The sequence below is a fragment of the Equus przewalskii genome, chromosome 1 (assembly GCF_037783145.1).
Source record: "Equus przewalskii isolate Varuska chromosome 1, EquPr2, whole genome shotgun sequence".
NCBI lineage: Eukaryota > Metazoa > Chordata > Mammalia > Perissodactyla > Equidae > Equus > Equus przewalskii.
Window position 1 is genome coordinate 27889192 of NC_091831.1, and position 18069 is coordinate 27907260.

General features: G+C 52.9%; 2 protein-coding genes across 41 annotated transcripts in view; one reads left to right on the forward strand and one right to left on the reverse strand.

Annotated features, from left to right (window-relative positions):
• The window catches only part of GBF1 (golgi brefeldin A resistant guanine nucleotide exchange factor 1), a 126565-nt gene extending 109493 nt beyond the window's left edge, over window positions 1-17072 (reverse strand). For 12 of the 39 annotated variants that reach the window (XM_070557992.1, XM_070557978.1, XM_070557985.1 and 9 more), the window contains exon 1: window positions 3229-3504. Coding sequence is in view for 4 of the 39 variants with exons in the window: in XM_070557733.1 (XP_070413834.1) it covers window positions 16688-16788 (101 nt within the window). In the remaining 35 variants the exon portion in view is untranslated. Of the gene's footprint in view, window positions 1-2151; window positions 2195-3228; window positions 3637-16687 lie in introns of those variants that run through there. The other 27 variants (XM_070557717.1, XM_070557710.1, XM_070557698.1 and 24 more) reach the window with 12 other exon arrangements.
• Window positions 6878-17970, forward strand: PITX3 (paired like homeodomain 3). 2 transcript variants are annotated; one of them, XM_070558116.1, is made up of 5 exons: window positions 6878-7076; window positions 14501-14664; window positions 16003-16132; window positions 16305-16507; window positions 17050-17970. In XM_070558116.1, exons 3-5 carry the CDS (start codon window positions 16015-16017, stop codon window positions 17635-17637), a joined length of 909 nt encoding a protein of 302 aa, XP_070414217.1. In that variant the 5' UTR covers window positions 6878-7076; window positions 14501-14664; window positions 16003-16014; the 3' UTR covers window positions 17638-17970. The 2 variants fall into 2 exon arrangements, with proteins under 2 accessions (XP_070414217.1, XP_008506013.1); XM_008507791.2 differs by lacking the exon at window positions 6878-7076 and having other exon boundaries at window positions 14372-14664.
• The last annotated feature ends 99 nt before the right edge of the window (window positions 17971-18069 follow it).

An 18069-nucleotide genomic window follows, 5' to 3' on the forward strand; every position in this document is an offset into this window, starting at 1 on the left:
TATGATCTCTCTTATATGTGGAATCCAAAAGCAACAACAAGCTCATAGATTCAGAGAACAGATTGGTAGTTGCCAGAGGTAGGGAGAGAAACGGGTGGAGGGTGTCAAAATGTAAAACCACCACCACCACCACAATGATCTGAATTTCCAGTTTCTCCTGAAAAATAAGACTAGTTATATGGGCCCACATTCCAGGACACTACATCCTAATATAGTCCCACCTGGCTCACTTCACTCATTTACATTGCCTACATGATACTCAGGCATTTGAGCTTGTAATCCCTGGTTTACATGATGGCAACAAAGCACTACTTTCATGATCACTTCCACTACAGTTGGGGTCCCAAATCACCACAATGCTCTATTATATTTTCATTTAATTAAACAACTGCTGTTGAACATCCTGAAATATATAAAAGCTAAATAGCTACTAACTACATTTACACAACTCGTCCAGCCTGATGGTAAATGAGGGTAAAATAAACTTCTCCTCTCTTCTACTCAATTCCACCATTACCCCAATAGCAGAATCATTCTAATTAGTCACACTAAACCACAGGGACAGACTGTGATCAATCAACAGAAGTGGCATACAAAGGCTAGGATGATCCTTCCAGTGAGTACTGTATAAATACAGTGGGTCTCCTCAAAAGCAGGAGCTGTGTCTTCTTCCTCTCCAGCTGCCCTCACTAGCCAGTCTAAGTACCCTATCAATGAAGTTATTATCTAAAAGTGGCAATCATCCTGCCTTCTGAAAGACAGGGAAGTGAAATAATAGTGGAACTCTGAGAACTGGGAGTTCAACTGGGATTGGTGCCCAGCTACTCATGAGGAGATGTGTCTACAACCTGAGTTCTCACTGTGGCAATGAACATCACTGTCGAGACTGGAATGTACTATCTCTCTATAGGCACCTTTAAAAGAAGCTCAAATAGAAGTCTTTTTTTTTTTTTAAGATTTTATTTTTCTTTTTTCTCCAAAAGCCCCCTGGTACATAGTTGTGTATTTTTAGTTGTGGGTCCTTCTAGTTGTGGCATGTGGGATGCCGCCCCAGCATGGCTTGACCAGCGGTGCCAGGTCCACGCCCAGGATCTGAACCGGCAAAACCCTGGGCCCCGGAAGCAGAGTGCGCACACTTAACCACTCGGCCACGCGGCCGGCCCCTCAAATACAAGTCTTGAAGGAAGAACAAATTTTCTGATTTGGGGTGGGGCTGGGGGTGAAGAACTATTCCTATCTAGAAAATGACTTTTTAAGTAAAGAAAGGGAAAATCAGGGCCGGCCCATGGCCAAGTGGTTAAGTTTGCGCACTCCACCTCGGCGGCCCAGGGTTTCGCCTGTTCGGATCCTGGGCATGGACATGGCACCGTTGGTCAGGCCATGCTGAGGCGGCATCCCACATGCCACAACTAGAAGGACCCACAACTAAAATATACGACTATGTACTGGAGGGACTTGGGGAGAAAAAGCAGAAAAAAAAAGGGAAAATCTTTGATGCCTGTCACCTCTAGGTCCAACTGAAAAGATGCTGGATTGGTTACACTCTCTACCCAAAGACTAGATTGCCTATTATGCAAAGCATATCAACTCAACAGGGCATATCAATCCAGATGAGTAAGGCAAGCCCAACCTGGGTAGTTCCTGGGCTGACTATATCATTTCATTAGCCACTTTCAACTACTTTTTTGGAAATTCTGCAACTTAGATCAGCAAATCAAAATGCAAATCATTTCCTGTACCATTTCCATCCCACTTATTTTAAATCAATAAATACAAACAATAAATACTATTCCCACCAACGCACACAAGCACACAATTTCAGGAGGACGGAGGGCATTAGACAGGATGAAAGTGAGTTTAGTCACTCTAGATTCTAGATAGTTTTCCCTTCTAACACAATGAGGTTTTGATCCCCCTCATTACTACCTCACCATGCAAAAGTCCTGACTGCCAGGGCCAGAACCAGGCTGCAAGTCAGGATCACATACTAAGGCTAATCCTAGGTATAGATAACATTTACTGAGCGTCCACTACATGCTGAAAGGCATTAAGTTGATACTGCTTTATCCCTACTACATGCTCTAACTAGGCCACTGTACATACAGGCTATGCTTTTAAGAAGTACATAAACTGAGCAATCTCAAAACAGACCTTTCCTTTTGTATCCTCCTCAGGGCCCAGAGCAGTGCCTTGTGTACCTGAATTAAAGGAATATAAATTTCTAAGTTGTGCATTTAAAAACACTATCTATACTATCCTTCATTTCTAAAGGCACTCTTTACCCTTGGGAGACTTTTATAGCTTTACAATACAGGTATACAGTTTATCAAACGTCATTGCAGTGCCATAAACTACACTCTTTGGAGTTACGTTCCATCATTCACTCTGCTGCCCTAACTCTATCACTTTTAAATTGGCTGAACATCTCTCATGACTCTTTTTATCCACTCAAAATAATAAGGCAACAGTACCAAACTTCACCAGTATTCAAATCCCTCTCTGCTGTCAGCCAAATATGTCATTAATAAAGTGGCTTCCTTGCGACTGAACCTCAGCTTCTTAGGCCAAGTGAAGAGAAGACCTGGGGGAAAGATGTCAAGGAGAACATACACCGGAAGAGAATATCTTCTCAGGCTCAAAAGATAAATCCAGCGTTGACATACAGACCCAGACTGGCAGTTGAACTGCCCTGTAAGAGGACAGCCTTCTCAGAGCCCAGGTCCCCACACCTCTTCTCACTGCCTGAGTCTAGGTTCATCATCCAGTATTAACGAAGCAGTTCAGTTGCATTAATGAGGCAATCACACGGAAGTGGATGCTGTACGGAATCTGGAGAGAGTCTCACATCTAAGGTCTAAAAATCAACCCTGAACAGTCTTTAGATTTGCTTTCAGATTTTGAGGACTGGGCTCTTTAGGATGCAGAAAGCTCCGGAACAGAGGAGCTGCAGGCTAGAATAAGCCTGGGAAGTCAGGAAGAAGGATTCGGGCACCCGCAAGGAATCAGAAGTCAGAGGTGAAGTCGTCCCCCTCCTGCGGTAGGGGCCTGACCTTTGCCCCGTGCACGCCTCCCAGTTTCCTCCCACAACAATCTCTCCCCCGTCTTATTCGTGCCCCTGCGTGCTTAACCCATCCCGGCTCGTCCAACTTAAGGGCCCTCCTCCCCTTATTCCCCATTGCGATGTCAGGGCGGCCTCACGACACTGGAACTCTAAGAGACTTGGCTGACCTGTCAGCGGATCCAAAATGGCGGGGCCTAGTCCCAGGACCGGCAGCCGCTGCTCATGTCCGGCCGGGGCCCCGAAGGCGTCTCCGAGAGGCTCTCCCGGCTTTGGTGGCAGATGGGAGAAGGGAAGGAGCTTGTTTCCTGGAAGTTGAGGCCGAAGTCAAGGACGACACAGTCGGCCGAGAGGAGTCGGCCGGAACGGGCGGTGGAGCCGGCTACTTTCCCTGTCAGCTCACTGACGTGGTAACTAGCCTCAGTCTAGCCCGCTGCCTGGTAACTGCGCGAGCCCTGCATGCAGAGCCAATCATAGCTTTGCATCGTGAAAAGTGGCATTCCAGCTATCCAATCGAAGACAGGAAGTTGGCTTCGGGAGGCGGGTAGTGCCTGAAGAGGCGAGATTGCAAGGAAAGCAAAGGGTAGACAGGGAACAACCAACAGATGCGAGAACTCTCTGAGTGACAGTTATGAAAGCCAGTAAAAAATGAGAAATCGTGCTGGGCGGTTGGAGAGGTGGAGTTAGGTAGAGTTCGGTTGCAGTGCGCGGGTGGGCAGTGGCTGCTGTGCATTATGGGGAGGAAAGCATCGATTTGCAGGAAAGGGGGCGGGGTCCGTTTTGAGAGCCTGAGCGGGCGACCCCCTAATCCCGTCGTCACTCCCTGTGAAAGTCAGGTGGGCCAATACCATGCTCCTTGAGGGATCACTTCCTTTCGAGGTAGCTCTGGGTTCCCTCCATCCTAGGACCAGTCCCGCAATCTATTCCAACCTCCCTCCCAGTTCCCGCTTCCCTCCCTCCCGCCCCCGCCTGTCTGTCTGCCCTCTTTGTCTTCTCATGGATGTGTCTGTCCCATTCCAACTCTGTTTCTGTGTCTTGTGCCCCATTCCAAGATCCAGAGATAGAGAAAATGAGAGGTGGCAGAAACCTTGGATATCTAATTCAGGTCTCCTCATTTTACGGAGGAGGAAACTGAGTCCCAAAGTGGAAAGATGGCCCCCACGTTCGCATAGCTACTTAATGGCAGAGCAGAGACAAACCCAGGTATCCTCAGCCCCAGTCCAGCTCTGTTTTTCACTGCTCCTTGATACTTATGCTTTAGTCTATCAGGCTGCGACTCCTAGCTCTGGCCCTCATACTAAGCCTTGAATACTCTTTACCTACCTGGAAAAAAGATAATCACCTAAGTTAGTCCACATCACCAGTGACAGGAAACTGGAGCCTTTCCTGTTTGCCTTAGAAATGCTAAGAGGCCTGAGGGCTAGATGCCCACCCCAGTCTTCACTCTCCCGCCCCCAGCTGCCTCTCCCCTTGCAAGAGATGATAGAGGCTAGGATATTTAGAATTACCTGGAAGTGAGAGTAAGTAGGAAGAAGACAGGAGGATGGCTTTTCTCCTTGCAGATTGAATGGTGGAATTCCCAACCTGCATGCTGGAATAGAGCCCAGGTTTCTCTACATACCTGGAGAGACTGCTGGGAGGCAGTGAAAAAAGATACAAACTCTCTCCCCATTTCCTCCCATTTATGGATGAACCAAGTCCAGGGAAGCTCCACACCTAACCCCATAGGAATGTGGTCTCAAAACCAGACATCTAAAGACTATCCGTGTATCTGGATCCTCTAGTTTGAAGAACCCATCAGACCTGACCTCAGACCTGAAGAACTCCTCAACAGCTCCCTGCACATGCACATTGGGCTCCTGGTCTCTGGGTCAGGGTGAAGATCTTGCTTCTTTCACCCAAAGAGAGTCAGGGGAAGAGGCTACAACCACTACAGCACCTCCTTCCACACTACCTCTGAGCCATTGTCCACCTTTATTTGAAAACAGACTTGGTTTCCTGGACCTGTCTGAGGTCCTGGATAGCCAGTTGCAAAATCCACTAAGTGGGCCCAAACTTCCTATTCCCCCATCTCCACTCCCACATACCTCCAGAAATTAATCAACCTAAAAGCATGAATGGAATTGTGTGTTAGAGATGAGGAGGAGAGAGATGACAATGCTCTAACCTCTCCTAATCTCCACCATCTTACCAGGCAGAATATCTCCCTTTTAGATTTCAGTATTGAGTTTCTACATTATGCCTAGGAATAGAAAGATGAGGAAGACATAGTCCTTGCCCTCCTAAATCTTACCATCCTAGAGGACAACACGTAAGCTGATCTCTTCAGTATGGTGGGTGGGTAATAGAGGATACGCACAGAAGAGTTTTAGGAGCAAGAGGCTAGATATCTGGCTAACCTGGGAGTTCAGGAAAGGCTTTCCAGAGAAAATGAGGCCTGAGAGGAGCTTAGAAGGGTGAGTAGGAATTGGCAAGATGAAGACTGATTGGAAATATATTACTGTCAGAAGAAAGGCCAGAGGTGTGCAGGAAACCACTAGGAAATTGGAGATTAAGACAGGGTCAGGTCCTGGAAGTCTTGTATGCCAGGCAAGGGTGCTTGGCTTTTATCCTGAAGGCAATCAGGAGTCATTGAAGGGTTTTAAGCGGAGACATGACTGGTCAGATTTACCTTAGGAACATATCGTGTGATAGGGCTTAGGGTCCTCAGGGGCACCAAGCAACCCAGCCCAAGTCCATATGTCCCTGGGGGATGTCTGTCCTATCCCTTGCAACTTCCCAACTAGCAAGCACCAAGGCCACACCTTGCCCACAGAACTGAACCTGGTGTCACCAAAGAGAAGCTAGCCCTGTTAAGACTGGGAGAGTACAGCCTGGGCAAGCCAAGAGTGCAGACTGACAGGCGAACTGCCCAGGCCTCTGAGGAGCGCCCAGCCTAAGCCCTGAGATCTAGCAAGAGTCTCCTTTAATTTGGGGGGTAGGCGGAGGTAGGGGAATGATAGTTACTTGTCCAAGGTCACTCAGTGATGGTGCGGTTGGTGGCAGGATTAGAATGCTGCTTTGGTTTGTCTCATTACAAACTCTGCTCTCTCCACGAAGCCACCTTTCTTGGAGGAGAGGAAAAAAGGAGGGAGGAGGCCGGAGATAGCTGAGAAGAGGAAGAGAGAAAGATGTGAGGAAAAAGGAGGAGAGAGAAAGAAAATTTAGTCTTTCAAAGAGGCAGAGGAGGGAGGAGAGGGACAAACAGCAGGAGCAAAGCAGTGGAGGAGAAAAAAGAGGAAAGAAAGGCGAGACGTGGGAGGATTGGAGCAGAGACAAAAGGGCGGAGACAGACAGCGACAAGTGGAGAAAATCGCCGAAACTTGAGCAGCGACCGAGTCTGAGAGCTGAAACTCGGCGGCCTCTCCTGGCCCATGCGCCCTCCCACCTGGCACCCCGGCATCCCTATCCACGGCACCGCTCCACTTCGTTCGGGGTGGCAGCCCGGCCCCACCTTGCCGCCGGCGGGCCCCGGCTCCGTGGGGCTACCCGGCGCACTCCACGCTCGCCCGCTTCGCTCTGCCAAAGCTTTCCTGCTCGAGCGCAGTTTCAGCCACGTGGGGATGGGCGTGGCCCAGTTGACGAGGAGTGCCTCCGATTGGCCAGGGGGCGGGGTTCCAGGCAGTGCGCCGGCTGGACCCCTCCCCCGAAGGCGGGGCCTAAAGATTCACAGCTGGAAAGGGTGGAGCACGGGCTCCGCAGCTGGAAGGGGGCGGGGCTCGACGCGAGAGGCTCGCCGCTGCGGGTTGGGGGCGCCCTGGGTTGCCATAAAGTGAATGGGCTCTGGAGTTGGGTGGCAGTCCACGGCGAGGCTCACTCCCTCCCTCAGCGTGTCTAGGAGCGTTGGAGCGGAGCGGCGGCCCGGGCACAGGGGGGCGGCCCCCACCCCGGCCGGGTGCCCGGCCCCTGGCCCCTGCCTGCCCTCCAGACTGCGGCCGCCGCCGCCGCTGCCGGGAGCCTGCCTGCTGCGGGACTCACTGTGAGTGCTTGACCACGCGGGGGACAGGGGCTCACAGGGCCGAGGGGCCATGGCTGGACTTCGGGATCCCTAAAACAGGACGTGGGTCGCCTGAACCGGGGAACGGTGCCTGGGGAACGGGTCGAGACTAGGAGGGTGGACTGCAGACCCGGGGCCAGGACTTTGGAAAACGGAAACTGAGCGTCAGGACTCGGGGACAGGAGACTCAGGGGATCCGGAGGGAAGCCGAAGACATGAAGCCAGGATAGGAGCTCCGCGAAGCAGGGAGTAGAGAGTCGGGAAACCATTACCAGAAAGCGCCCTGGAACCTGAAGGCGCGAGGCAGGCAGCCAGGGAGTGAAAGAGGTTGCTGAGGCCCTGGTCAGCTGGCGGAGCTGGTGGCGGCTGCCCAGCATAGGGACAGTTGGCAGCACCCGACGCCCCTCGGCAGGGGCTCAGACTCCAGGGCCTGGGAGCAGGGGTGCGTCTGGTGGCACACGCTTCTCTTCCCAGCTGCTTCGCAGTTGGGATGGGAGCTGTGTTGTGAGAGCCCAGCCGCAACCGAGTCAGATGGCCGCTGTGCGGTTGGCAGGGCCGAGGCTGGGCAGCCCGAATGACCAGGCGACGAGTCTGCCGTGTCCAGCTTGGAATGTCAGGGCCCAGATGGGTCCCGGCCTGGGGCCGCCACCGAATCGGACGGAATGTCGGCAGAGCGCGGGGCTCGGAGCGGACAGAATGTCCGGGGCGGCGAGGTGGGTCTCTTCGGAGCAGGCGCTGCGTGTGTCCGGCAGCGGCGGACAGAATGTCCCTGGCCGAGTGGCGTATTCATCTACCGGGCAGCGCCTGCCCAGCTGCTGCATATGCAGTGGGGTTTCTGTGGTGGTTTGCTTAGAATCCCAGCTCACACTTTGCAAACTTGTTTCTGTTCCTAGGGACTGCGGCCGGGAGCAGGGAGTGAGAGTAAAGGCTGCAGCCTGGCCTTAGGGTGGAGTGACGCTGGGAGACATGCCCTCTCCAACCCAGACTAGATCCAAGCATCACCCCTAGACTTCCAGAACCCAAATTTGAAGAGAGAAAGCCAGTGGTGGGAATGCCAGTGGGAATCAAGACCAGGGAAGGAAGGAATGAACCACAAAGGGCAATGGGAGGGGAAGGAGGAGCCCAGCACAAGCCCCTGACAGCCTCAGTTCCTTCACAAACTCGGAGTCAGCCCCTAATACCGTTACAGCTGACCAGACACCCCCAGACTCATTGCCTGAGTATCAGCAGACTAGAGAATCCTTCCCTGCAGGGGCAGGAGCAAGAGCCCAGGCTGGAAGAGAAAATTGCAGCCGTTTAGGAAAGCAAACCCTGTGGTCTTGTTTCCCTTTTTGCTTCCTCAGCTCCACCAATCCCAACACCAGCTTGGTGGCTGAGAAGAGTTAGGAAGGAGACACATGGAATCCAAACTCTGAGGTCAACATGGGGCCTATATGGCCCTCCAAGTCTGGTTGGGAAGGATGTCTCAGCCCTATCAACTGCCCCGTTTGCTTTCCCTGTAGCTGGGGAAGGGCCCTGATTCTTTTGGACCCATACAGTGACTACCCAGCCTGACCCCAGCTCTTTAACCAGAGCCTTGTTAAGCTGAAGGGAACAGAGCGGAGAGAACTTTCCCAGTCTATGTAAGTGAGCAAAACAACCCAGCTGGGGGCTGAGTTTTCGTGGAGACAAGTGCAAGGTGATGTGTTTAACGATGAGTAATCTAAACAAGTGAGGCTCACCCTTTCTCACTTCCCACCCATGAGTGGCATACAATACAACCCCCATACTCCCACCTCCATTCCACAATTTTAAAGTTTGCTTATCCCTGGCTAGGACATTGTTTCTCAACCGTTTTTGTCACTTGCCCCCTTTTGATAAATAGAGAGTCACACCCCAATACTCCCACTACATTCTGATACCCTTTTCAGGGGTTTGTGCTGCCATCACCTTTGAAAATCACTGAATTTATGGGTGAAATGAAAGGCTCTGAGCCAGGAAAGGAACAGGGAAGGCATTACAGATGGTTCCCTGGAGACTTTAACCCAAGATCTGCTTTTGCCAAAAAGGCCAAAGAGAATAGCATTATAATGAAGAAGACTGGAAACAAAAGACAGAACCTTCTCCCATCCTTGCATAAAACCACCTAGCTGAGTGCTTGTCTAGTTACTGGCTCTTAGGGAGAATGTCATGGGCCTAGAAAGGGTCAGAGACTGGTCGGCATAACAGGGTGCCAGGGTCTGCTGGAGATCGCAGACTTCAAAGTTTAGGCCGCTGGACAGTGAGATAGGATGGAAAACCACAAAATAATTAAAGGTCTAGATAAGCAGAAGACGTTTGCTCCCCAAATCCTGAAACCAGAGATGAGGGGGCCTCTTAGAACTGGAGTGATGCAAGCTCAGGATGAATAGGAAAATGTTCCTTGGCACACAGTGGGCAGCAAACTTCCAGAGCTCATTTCCAGAGAGTGGTAGAGGCAGGAAATAGAAATGGAATCCTTCAGGGCTTGGGAGGATCAGTGCATGTCAGAGCCACAAATGGCTGCTGGGGTGGAGGGGGCGAGGAATGGAAGAGCTCAGTCCCTGGTCTTAGGAGAACCGGATTCGAATCTCTTCAATCTGTGTAACCTTGGACAAATTTGTCTTATTAGAGGTGAAATAGGGATGGTCATTCCTGCCACTCAAGATGGTTGTAAGAGTTAAATGAAATCATGTATATGAAAGCCCTTCATAAATGGAGAATTACTACAGAAATAAGAAGCATTATCGCTATTATTATGGCCAAACTTAAGTTCCTTGTAACCACAGAATCTTTGTTTGGAAAGGTGGAGTCTCAAGTCTTAGATCAGCCTAAGAGCATCCCTGATCCAGACACAGGGAGATTCTCAAGGACAGACGGAACACCCTATCCCAGGCTTCAGAAGCCAGCTACTACCCAAGCCTCTCTCTAAGAGTTCCAGGGAGCTCCCAAAATGCTTAGCTTCTCTACCAGGCCAGATATCCTGATCTGATCCCTGACAGTCTTCTGCTCAAGGATGTGACTATGAGCCCAGAACCCAGGTCCAAGAAGGGAGGGCAGGGGAGACAGGCTGGAGTTGAGTTGGGGGTGGGCATGAAAGAAGGATGGAGCCACACAAATCTTTTCTTCTCCATTTACTCTAAATGATGTTTCCTAGAGTGTGAGGGAGGGAGATGACAGCTAACCTGAAGGGTCCATTAGGTCCTGAGCTTTGGGATTATCTAAAGTGTCTAGCCCATGGTCATCAACAGGGATCCATGCTAACAGTGATGGGGAGAGAAAGGAAAAGAAGATAGGCTGTGGAGTGAAAAAGAGCAGCTTTCAAAACTCTCTGCACTCCTTTTCCATTGCCTCCCCTTGGGCCCTTCTTTACTTTACACCTCTCAGTATTATTTTCCCTTTCCTATCTCTCCCCTGCCCAATGCATTCTGCTCACCATTGCCAAAAAAAGGTCCCAAAGATGCTGCTTTTATGTCACTCCCCTGCTTACAAGACTCCAGTGACTCCTACTGCTTGGAGCAATGTCCCTCAGTGGGGAGGTGGGGTGGGAGAGGGAGTTATAGGAGTGGGAGAGGCTCCCATGATGCTGAACATGGCCTATCTTCCTGGCGTGGCGATGTCACTTGAAGATGTCACTTGGAGATTTGGAGAGAAAACTTTATTTTTATATTAAAACAGACACAATTTAAGTATAGAGTAGAATGTAAAATTAGCTTCAATTTTTAGCAGAAGGCTGGAGATCACAAAGAAATTTCATACTGGTAGCAGCTGTTTCAGGTTGTGCGCCTAGTTTCCCAGGGTGATATTCTCTTACTAGGCTTAGGGGTGTTTTGATGGAAAAGCTGGAGATGCTGTAGCCTAGGCTGTATCAAACCTGAAATACCACCCTTGCCCCTCATTGGAGGCACCCTCAGCCTGATGCATTTTTCTCTGATGATTTCCCATTGCCTACACTGGGACCCCGGACAAGCTAGGCTCCCTGTTGCCCTCTGAAACTGCCAGCTCATTCCCAATACTACTCTATTACTTAGAAGCCTCTGCCCCTTCTCTGCCTTCCCAGTCCCCAGCTCAGCCATGTGCTACATTCTCCCAGCCCCCAAACTTGATACCATCTTACATGGGCTTCCATTTCTCTGATCTCCCCAATCTGAGAATCAGGCCCGTGCAGCCCAGCGTTCGTTCCATCCTGTGCTCTGTTTGCCTTCCCAGACTGTAGGCTCCTAGAAGTTAGGGTCTGTGTCTTACCATTCTTGGGGATCTGTTTAAGCACCTAACACTTGCTGAAGGAAAGTAGGAAGGAAGGGAGGGAAGGGTGTGGGGGCCGACTTCTCTGATCCCTGATTTACCCCTTGATAAATTCAGTGCATGGAATCATTGCTGCCTCCATCTGAGTCTTAGGGTTTCCTCTTGGGACTGTGAACCTTGTCTATAGCTGTCTTCATTTGCTCCCATTTGCTCACTGCAGTTAAGGAGACCAGACAGTTTGGGTGCTCAGCATCCCTAATGAACATGATGCTGTGTGCGCCTATGGGCCTCACTTCAGTTTCAGGTTTATGGGATAGTTCCATACTAGTTTAGGGCCCTGGTTTATACCTATTCGCCAACTTGCTGCTTGCCGAGCTGAGCCACAGCATCACAACTCCATCCCCTCTTATCTTCCTCTTCATTCAGTCCCTGCAAGGGAAAATTTTCTCCCATTTCAGTTCCAGGGTTTGCCTCCTGCCTTGGGCATTATTATTGCAACTACTTGGGGGCTCTCTGGCTGTGGCCATGGTTTACCCTTTGGCTTCAAGACACAAGGCAGCTGCCTTCTTGCCATGAGCTTTTGTCCCTTGGAAACCATGGCCTCCCCACTATGGCCTCTCTGGCCTGTGACAGTCTCTGCTCTCCACCTTAGTGTATCTTGGTTGTTTTGTTCTTGCTGCCATCCATGACAGCTTCCTGTAATTCCAGCCTGTACTTCAGAATCAGAGAATGCCTGTAGGCCCTGTATTCTCCCTAGGGGTGGGATTGCCACCCTCACACCAGTAGTGCCTGGGCCCTTAAGGGTGTGTCAGAAAGGCCAGAAGTGGGGCAGACAGCCCATCCCAGAGTTGGACTCAGCACTATTGTTATCTCTTGATTCTCTTTGGCCCTGTCTGGTATTTCCTACCAGCATTCACCAAACCTGAGGCTTCCAGACCTCCTGCTTCCAAACCTGTCCACTGAGGGAGGCGAAGTCCCTGGCCTCAGTCCCAACTCCCCAGCTTCCTGACCCCCAGCAACTTGAGGGGAGCTTAATCTTCAGCCAGCCGGTCTCCAGCTCAGACAACAGCTTGGCACCCCCAGCCTCTGCCTGACCAGCCCACCCAGACATGAGTCTGCCAGAGGCCTATGCCCCCACCCTCTATCTCTATTGCCTGCCTGGCTATAGTGTTCTTGCCTTTTCAGTTTCACGGTCTCAGCTTCATCCCCTCTCTCTGCTATTACTAACCCGGTCAAGAGCCTGAAGACTTTATTCTTCCCTTTACCAATCCTTGGTCCCCAAACTGGCTCCCAGCTTGGATCACTCTGCTCATTTGGCTCTCACCTTATTGCCTGGGACTTCCTTTATGTTTGGCACAGAGTGCTCACAACACACATTGCATCCCTCTCTAAAATGCAGCATACTCATCTTTATTCACCAGAGAATTCTTCACTGGGAAATAAAGGGTCTAGGGAAGTGAGCCACTTAAGCAAGGGCAGAGACAAGGATGAGGTCTTATTTACCACTCTATCCTCCGTGCCTTACTCAATGCCTAGCTCACAGAAGGTGCCAAATAAACATCTGTTCAATGATTGAGGAAAAAAAAAAAATACTTGGATAGAGTTTTATCCTTATCCATTTTTACATGTTATGTTTTATTTTAACCTCATAACAATACTGAAGGTAGTTAAGCAAGAGATTATGATCTCCCTTTTAGAGATGAAAAAATATGCCCAGAGAGGTAAAGTAATTTGCCAAGTATGCACAGCTAGTAAGCTGGGGAGCCAGGACACGAACCCAGATCTTTTAACTCCAAACTGAATTTCTTTGGGCTATACCAGATTACTTCCCTAAGAGGGGCCTGAGCAGTTTCTGGCCCCACTCCCACCCCATCCTCTTCCTCCAGCATTTTCATGCCTTCTCCCCACTCAGTCAAACAGGCTCTCCTCAGCAGCCACTGAATGTAGACCACTCCCCTGGCCCCTTAGCCTCCTCCTCCCCAACAGAGTCCTTAGTTTCTGGGACTGAAAGCTGAGGTTCAGAGGGGCCAGGAAGGGGAGGGGGAAGGGTAGTGGCTAGCTCCAAAACAGCCAAGGCAGCTGTCCCTGTCACAGAGAGAGGAGACTGTGTGACGGTGTATGTCTGTCTGCCTGAATGTGGGAGCGCATGTGTGGGAGAGTGTGTGTTTGTACGCCTCTAACTCCAAGTCCAAGTGCTTATTTTGTCTGAGTGGGGGCCCATGTGTGTCTGTCTGTCTCTGGGAACACACAGCCTGAACTCTGCTTTCTCTGCCTCATTTTTTACCCTGGCCCTTATCTCTCCTCACCCTGCCTCCCTCTGCTGAAATAAAGGGTGAAACCAGGACACACAGGTATGGAATGCTGGGGGAAAGGGAGTTTGGAAAATTGGAAGTCTAGAGTCAAAGCAGACTGGAAGGATGAATGGCAGTGGTGGATTTAGCTTTCCCTACAGGCGAAGCCAAGTGTCCCTCTTTTCCCTGCTCTGTGTTGCTCTCGTGGCCTCTGGAGAACTCAGGGGCATTCTTTGCATTTTGAGCGCATCTTGGATATAAAGTGAGAGGAGACTTCAGAGCACCCCTTTTTCTAGCTGTCAGTTCTAAGTCTGCCCAGCTATTTTGGAAGAGCTATTAGTCAAGGCTGCCACAGGTCTCTCCCAAGGGCACCTCTCTTCTATCAGAGCATCACTGGGCCAGCCCCAAGCCCCTAGCTCCTGACCTCAACCTGGAAGGGGAGGTAAGCTGAGCACCCCCACAGCTGGCCTGACTTCTTTCCTTCCTTCCAGGGTTCCCTTCAGCTCTGCCTCTCGAACCCTAGGAAAAGGTCCAAGGTCTAGGCCCCTCTGCCTGTGGAAAGAACAGGGACTGTTTCTCAACCTCCTGCCTTGACCTCTGTCCCACCCCCAATCTCACTTAGGGGGCGGAGGGCAGCTGTCACCTCTGAGCTGGTTGAGGGGGCATTACCATGTGCAAATACAGGCCACTGCCCATCTGTGCCTCCCTGAGAAAGGCTCCTAATAAATTCAGAGCAGCCAAGTGACATACATCTCAATCAAGGCTAATCCACCACATTAATGCCACCTTGCACAGCCTGCATTAAGTCCCTGTTAATGGGGAGGCACATGAACCCCTCCCACCCAGCTCTTCACCCCTGTTCTTTTTCCCTAGCCTGCTTTGGTTCTCCTCTGACCAAGAGGCATCCGGAGTACTTGAGACCCACTGGTGCCCCTTTCCCTTCCTCCCAGCAAAGAGGCCTGGGAGAGTCAGCGGGAAAGAGGACTCTGCAGGGAAGACTTGGAGAGGGACCCAGGCAGGTGCCTGGGCAACGTCAGGTGAGGTTTGGGATAGGAAGGTTTGGGATAGGGTAGGAAGGTGGTATTAAGAAGCACATGTCTACTGCCTGGGGTGGGCCTAGTAAAGGCCATGCATGAGAGCGGAACAGTGACTAGTGTGATGCGATGTGTGTCTGGAGACATAGAAGCAGACAGGATGGGAACCCCTAGTGATTTTCAAACTTTTTTTGATCCTGGAAGGCTTTCTTCAAATGAAATCTCTCCAGAAGGCATAAACAGGACAGACAAAGGCAGGGCTGCCTGAGTTGAAGCAGACCCAGCAAGGCCAGGCTAGAGTTCTATCCCTGAGGCTAGCCCCGAGTCCCAGTCCTTGAGGGGGTTTCCGATAGGGCCCCAAAGGACGCAACTTGAAAAAGCAAGGAAAGAAAAAGCGTTAGGGGGCTGACCTGGTGGCACAGCGGTTAAGTGCACAGGTTCCAATTCGGCGGCCCGGGCTTCACTGCTTCAGATCCCAGGTGCGGACACAGCACCGATTGGAAAGCCATGCTGTGGTGGGCATGCCACATATAAAGTAGAGGAAGATGGGCACGGATGTTAGCTCAGGGCCAGTCTTCCTCAGCAAAAAGAGGAGGATTGGCAGCAGATGTTAGCTCAGGGCTAATCTTCCTCAAAAAAACAAAAAAAGAAAAAGAAAAAGAAAAAGCACTAGCTTAGGAGTCTCCCAGACATGCTTCAGATCCCAGTTCCACTACTTACAAGCTCTGTGACCTTAATTGTTACTTCCAGACACAGTTTCCTCACCTGAAAAAGGGTGATAATGCTTAAGACTAACGTATTCTTGTGAAGGGAGAGATGATGAAGTGAATGTACAAGGGAGTACTCACAAATGAGAGCAGTGACTATCCTTGTGGGAGAAATATCAGGCCTGGTCTAAAATTAAATCTGTCCCACTGGACAGTGAATAACAGAGGTTCCGGCTGCATCTCAGGTGTGATTGGCCAAGGGGCATGTATGAGTTTATGGGGATATTGGGCATTCATGTGAGAGGGAATTAAAGTTTTGAAGATGTGCGATAGTAGTAGTCTTCATTAATTCAATCACTATCACCACCAACTGCGCATCAAGCACAGTTCTAGGCGCCCAGCAGTGAAGAGAACTAAGTCTAGCATGTATACCCGTACATAAGACCTCTGAGTGTACACCTTTTTGCCCTTGGGCTGCTGTTGCCCCCTTCTATCCCAGGGCACCCCGCACACAGGTAGCTTTACGTCCGTGGCTGAGAAAGGGCACAGTGAACTTGTGGGGAAACACTCTTGGGAACTGGATAAGCCAGAGATTTTAGTCCCATTAACCTGTTGTGTCTTCTCTTCCCTCCAGAGTCCTCCCTCCATGGAGTTTGGCCTGCTCAGCGAGGCGGAGGCCCGCAGCCCGGCCCTCTCGCTGTCGGATGCCGGCACTCCCCACCCCGCCCTCCCAGAACACGGCTGCAAGGGCCAAGAGCACAGCGGTGAGCGCGCCCCCTTCTGGGCGTGGGGGAGATAACAGCTCAATCCTTGCTCAGGGTGGGACCCGGGAGCGGAAGCCCGGGTGCGAGCGAGCGGGCGGTGGAGGAGGTCCCCCAGCCAGAGAATCCGCGCAGGCCTGGGCGCCCTGTGACCTGGCCCGCACCCGGCCCCCAGACTCGGAGAAGGCTTCGGCTTCGCTGCCCGGCGGCTCCCCGGAAGACGGCTCGCTGAAGAAGAAACAGCGGCGGCAACGCACGCACTTCACCAGCCAGCAGCTGCAGGAGCTGGAGGCGACCTTCCAGAGGAACCGCTACCCAGACATGAGTACGCGCGAAGAGATCGCCGTGTGGACCAACCTCACCGAGGCCCGCGTGCGGGTACAGCCGTCCCAGACCTGCAACCCTCCCCCTCCCCCGAGCCTCCCTCTCGCGCGCCGCCCAGCGACTAGCTCCGGAACCAGCGGCCTGTGGTTCTGCTCTGCCTGCCCCATCCCCGGACCCAACACCCCACGCCCCGGGCCCCGGTCCACTGCCGCACACGCCCTTCTTTCCACCAACCTCCGAGCGCTGCTCTTGCTCCACGCTCTCACTCCAGGCCGTGCGTTTCTTCTACCCTGACGCTGTCTCTTGTTCTCCTCTTCACCCTTCCTTGACCCCATCCTGCTAGTCCCCTCCCCAGACCGCGTCGCCCCGGACTCAGCCCTGCCGCCCACTGCTTCTGTTCTCAGCTCCCTGACTCCGTGCACTCCTCGGGCTTCTCCACGACGCTCATTCCCGTCTCCAGCCACCACATCTGGTTGATCCTCAGGACGGCGCCGGCTTGAAGCCCCGTCTGGGCGACCCACCCACCGGCCGCGCTGCCCCGGTCCGGGTCCCCCGCTCGGCTCCGGGCCCTGACGGCCTTTCTCCCATGCCCGCAGGTGTGGTTCAAGAACCGGCGCGCCAAGTGGCGAAAGCGCGAGCGCAGCCAGCAGGCGGAGCTGTGCAAGGGCGGCTTCGCGGCGCCGCTCGGGGGGCTGGTGCCGCCCTACGAGGAGGTGTACCCCGGCTACTCGTACGGGAACTGGCCGCCCAAGGCGCTCGGCCCGCCGCTCGCAGCCAAGACCTTCCCGTTCGCCTTCAACTCGGTCAACGTGGGGCCTCTGGCTTCGCAGCCCGTCTTCTCGCCACCCAGCTCCATCGCCGCCTCCATGGTGCCGTCGGCTGCGGCCGCCCCGGGCACCGTGCCAGGTCCCGGGGCCCTGCAGGGCCTGGGCGGGGGGCCCCCCGGGCTGGCTCCGGCGGCAGTGTCCTCTGGGGCAGTGTCCTGCCCTTACGCCTCGGCCGCGGCAGCCGCAGCTGCAGCCGCCTCCTCCCCCTACGTATATCGGGACCCGTGTAACTCGAGTCTGGCCAGCCTGAGGCTCAAGGCCAAACAGCACGCCTCTTTCAGCTACCCCGCCGTGCCCGGGCCGCCCCCGGCCGCCAACCTCAGTCCGTGCCAGTACGCCGTAGAACGGCCTGTATGAGCTGCCCGGCCCGTGGATCCTCCTCGAGGGCGGGGCTAATAATTCACAGCCTCCCCGGCCTGGGGTCGTCTTGAGTGGCTTGCCCTCGCTCCGGGGTCTGAGAGGGGCGCTTGGCGCAGCTGGAGAGGGCGGCCGGCTCAGGAGAGAGCCTTCCCCCTCCCAGCCCTGAGGGGTGGACTGGGCCCTACACACGCTCCGCGCCCCTGGGACTAAGGCCAGGAACAGGGACCACTTCCCCGGGGGCCAACTCACCCTTGGCCCACCCCGCCTTCTCCAGACTCTCCCTCCCCCGTTTTCAAAGATGACTGAAATAAACGTGCGCGGACTGTCAAAGGCCTGATGATTCAGAGTTGCGGTTGAGCTCACCGCCGGCCCCCACCCCCCCCCCACGCCTCCCCCCCTCCCCACGGCTCCCCCCCCCCCCACCCCACG

Coding starts and splice junctions, on each gene's coding strand:
- PITX3 (XM_008507791.2), top strand. CDS start 14,407: ATGCCACCTTGCACAGCCTGCATTAAGTCCCTGTTAATGGGGAGGCAC. Junction 14,665..16,002: donor AGGTGCCTGGGCAACGTCAG/GTGAGGTTTGGG, acceptor TCTTCCCTCCAG/AGTCCTCCCTCCATGGAGTT. Junction 16,508..17,049: donor TCACCGAGGCCCGCGTGCGG/GTACAGCCGTCC, acceptor CCATGCCCGCAG/GTGTGGTTCAAGAACCGGCG.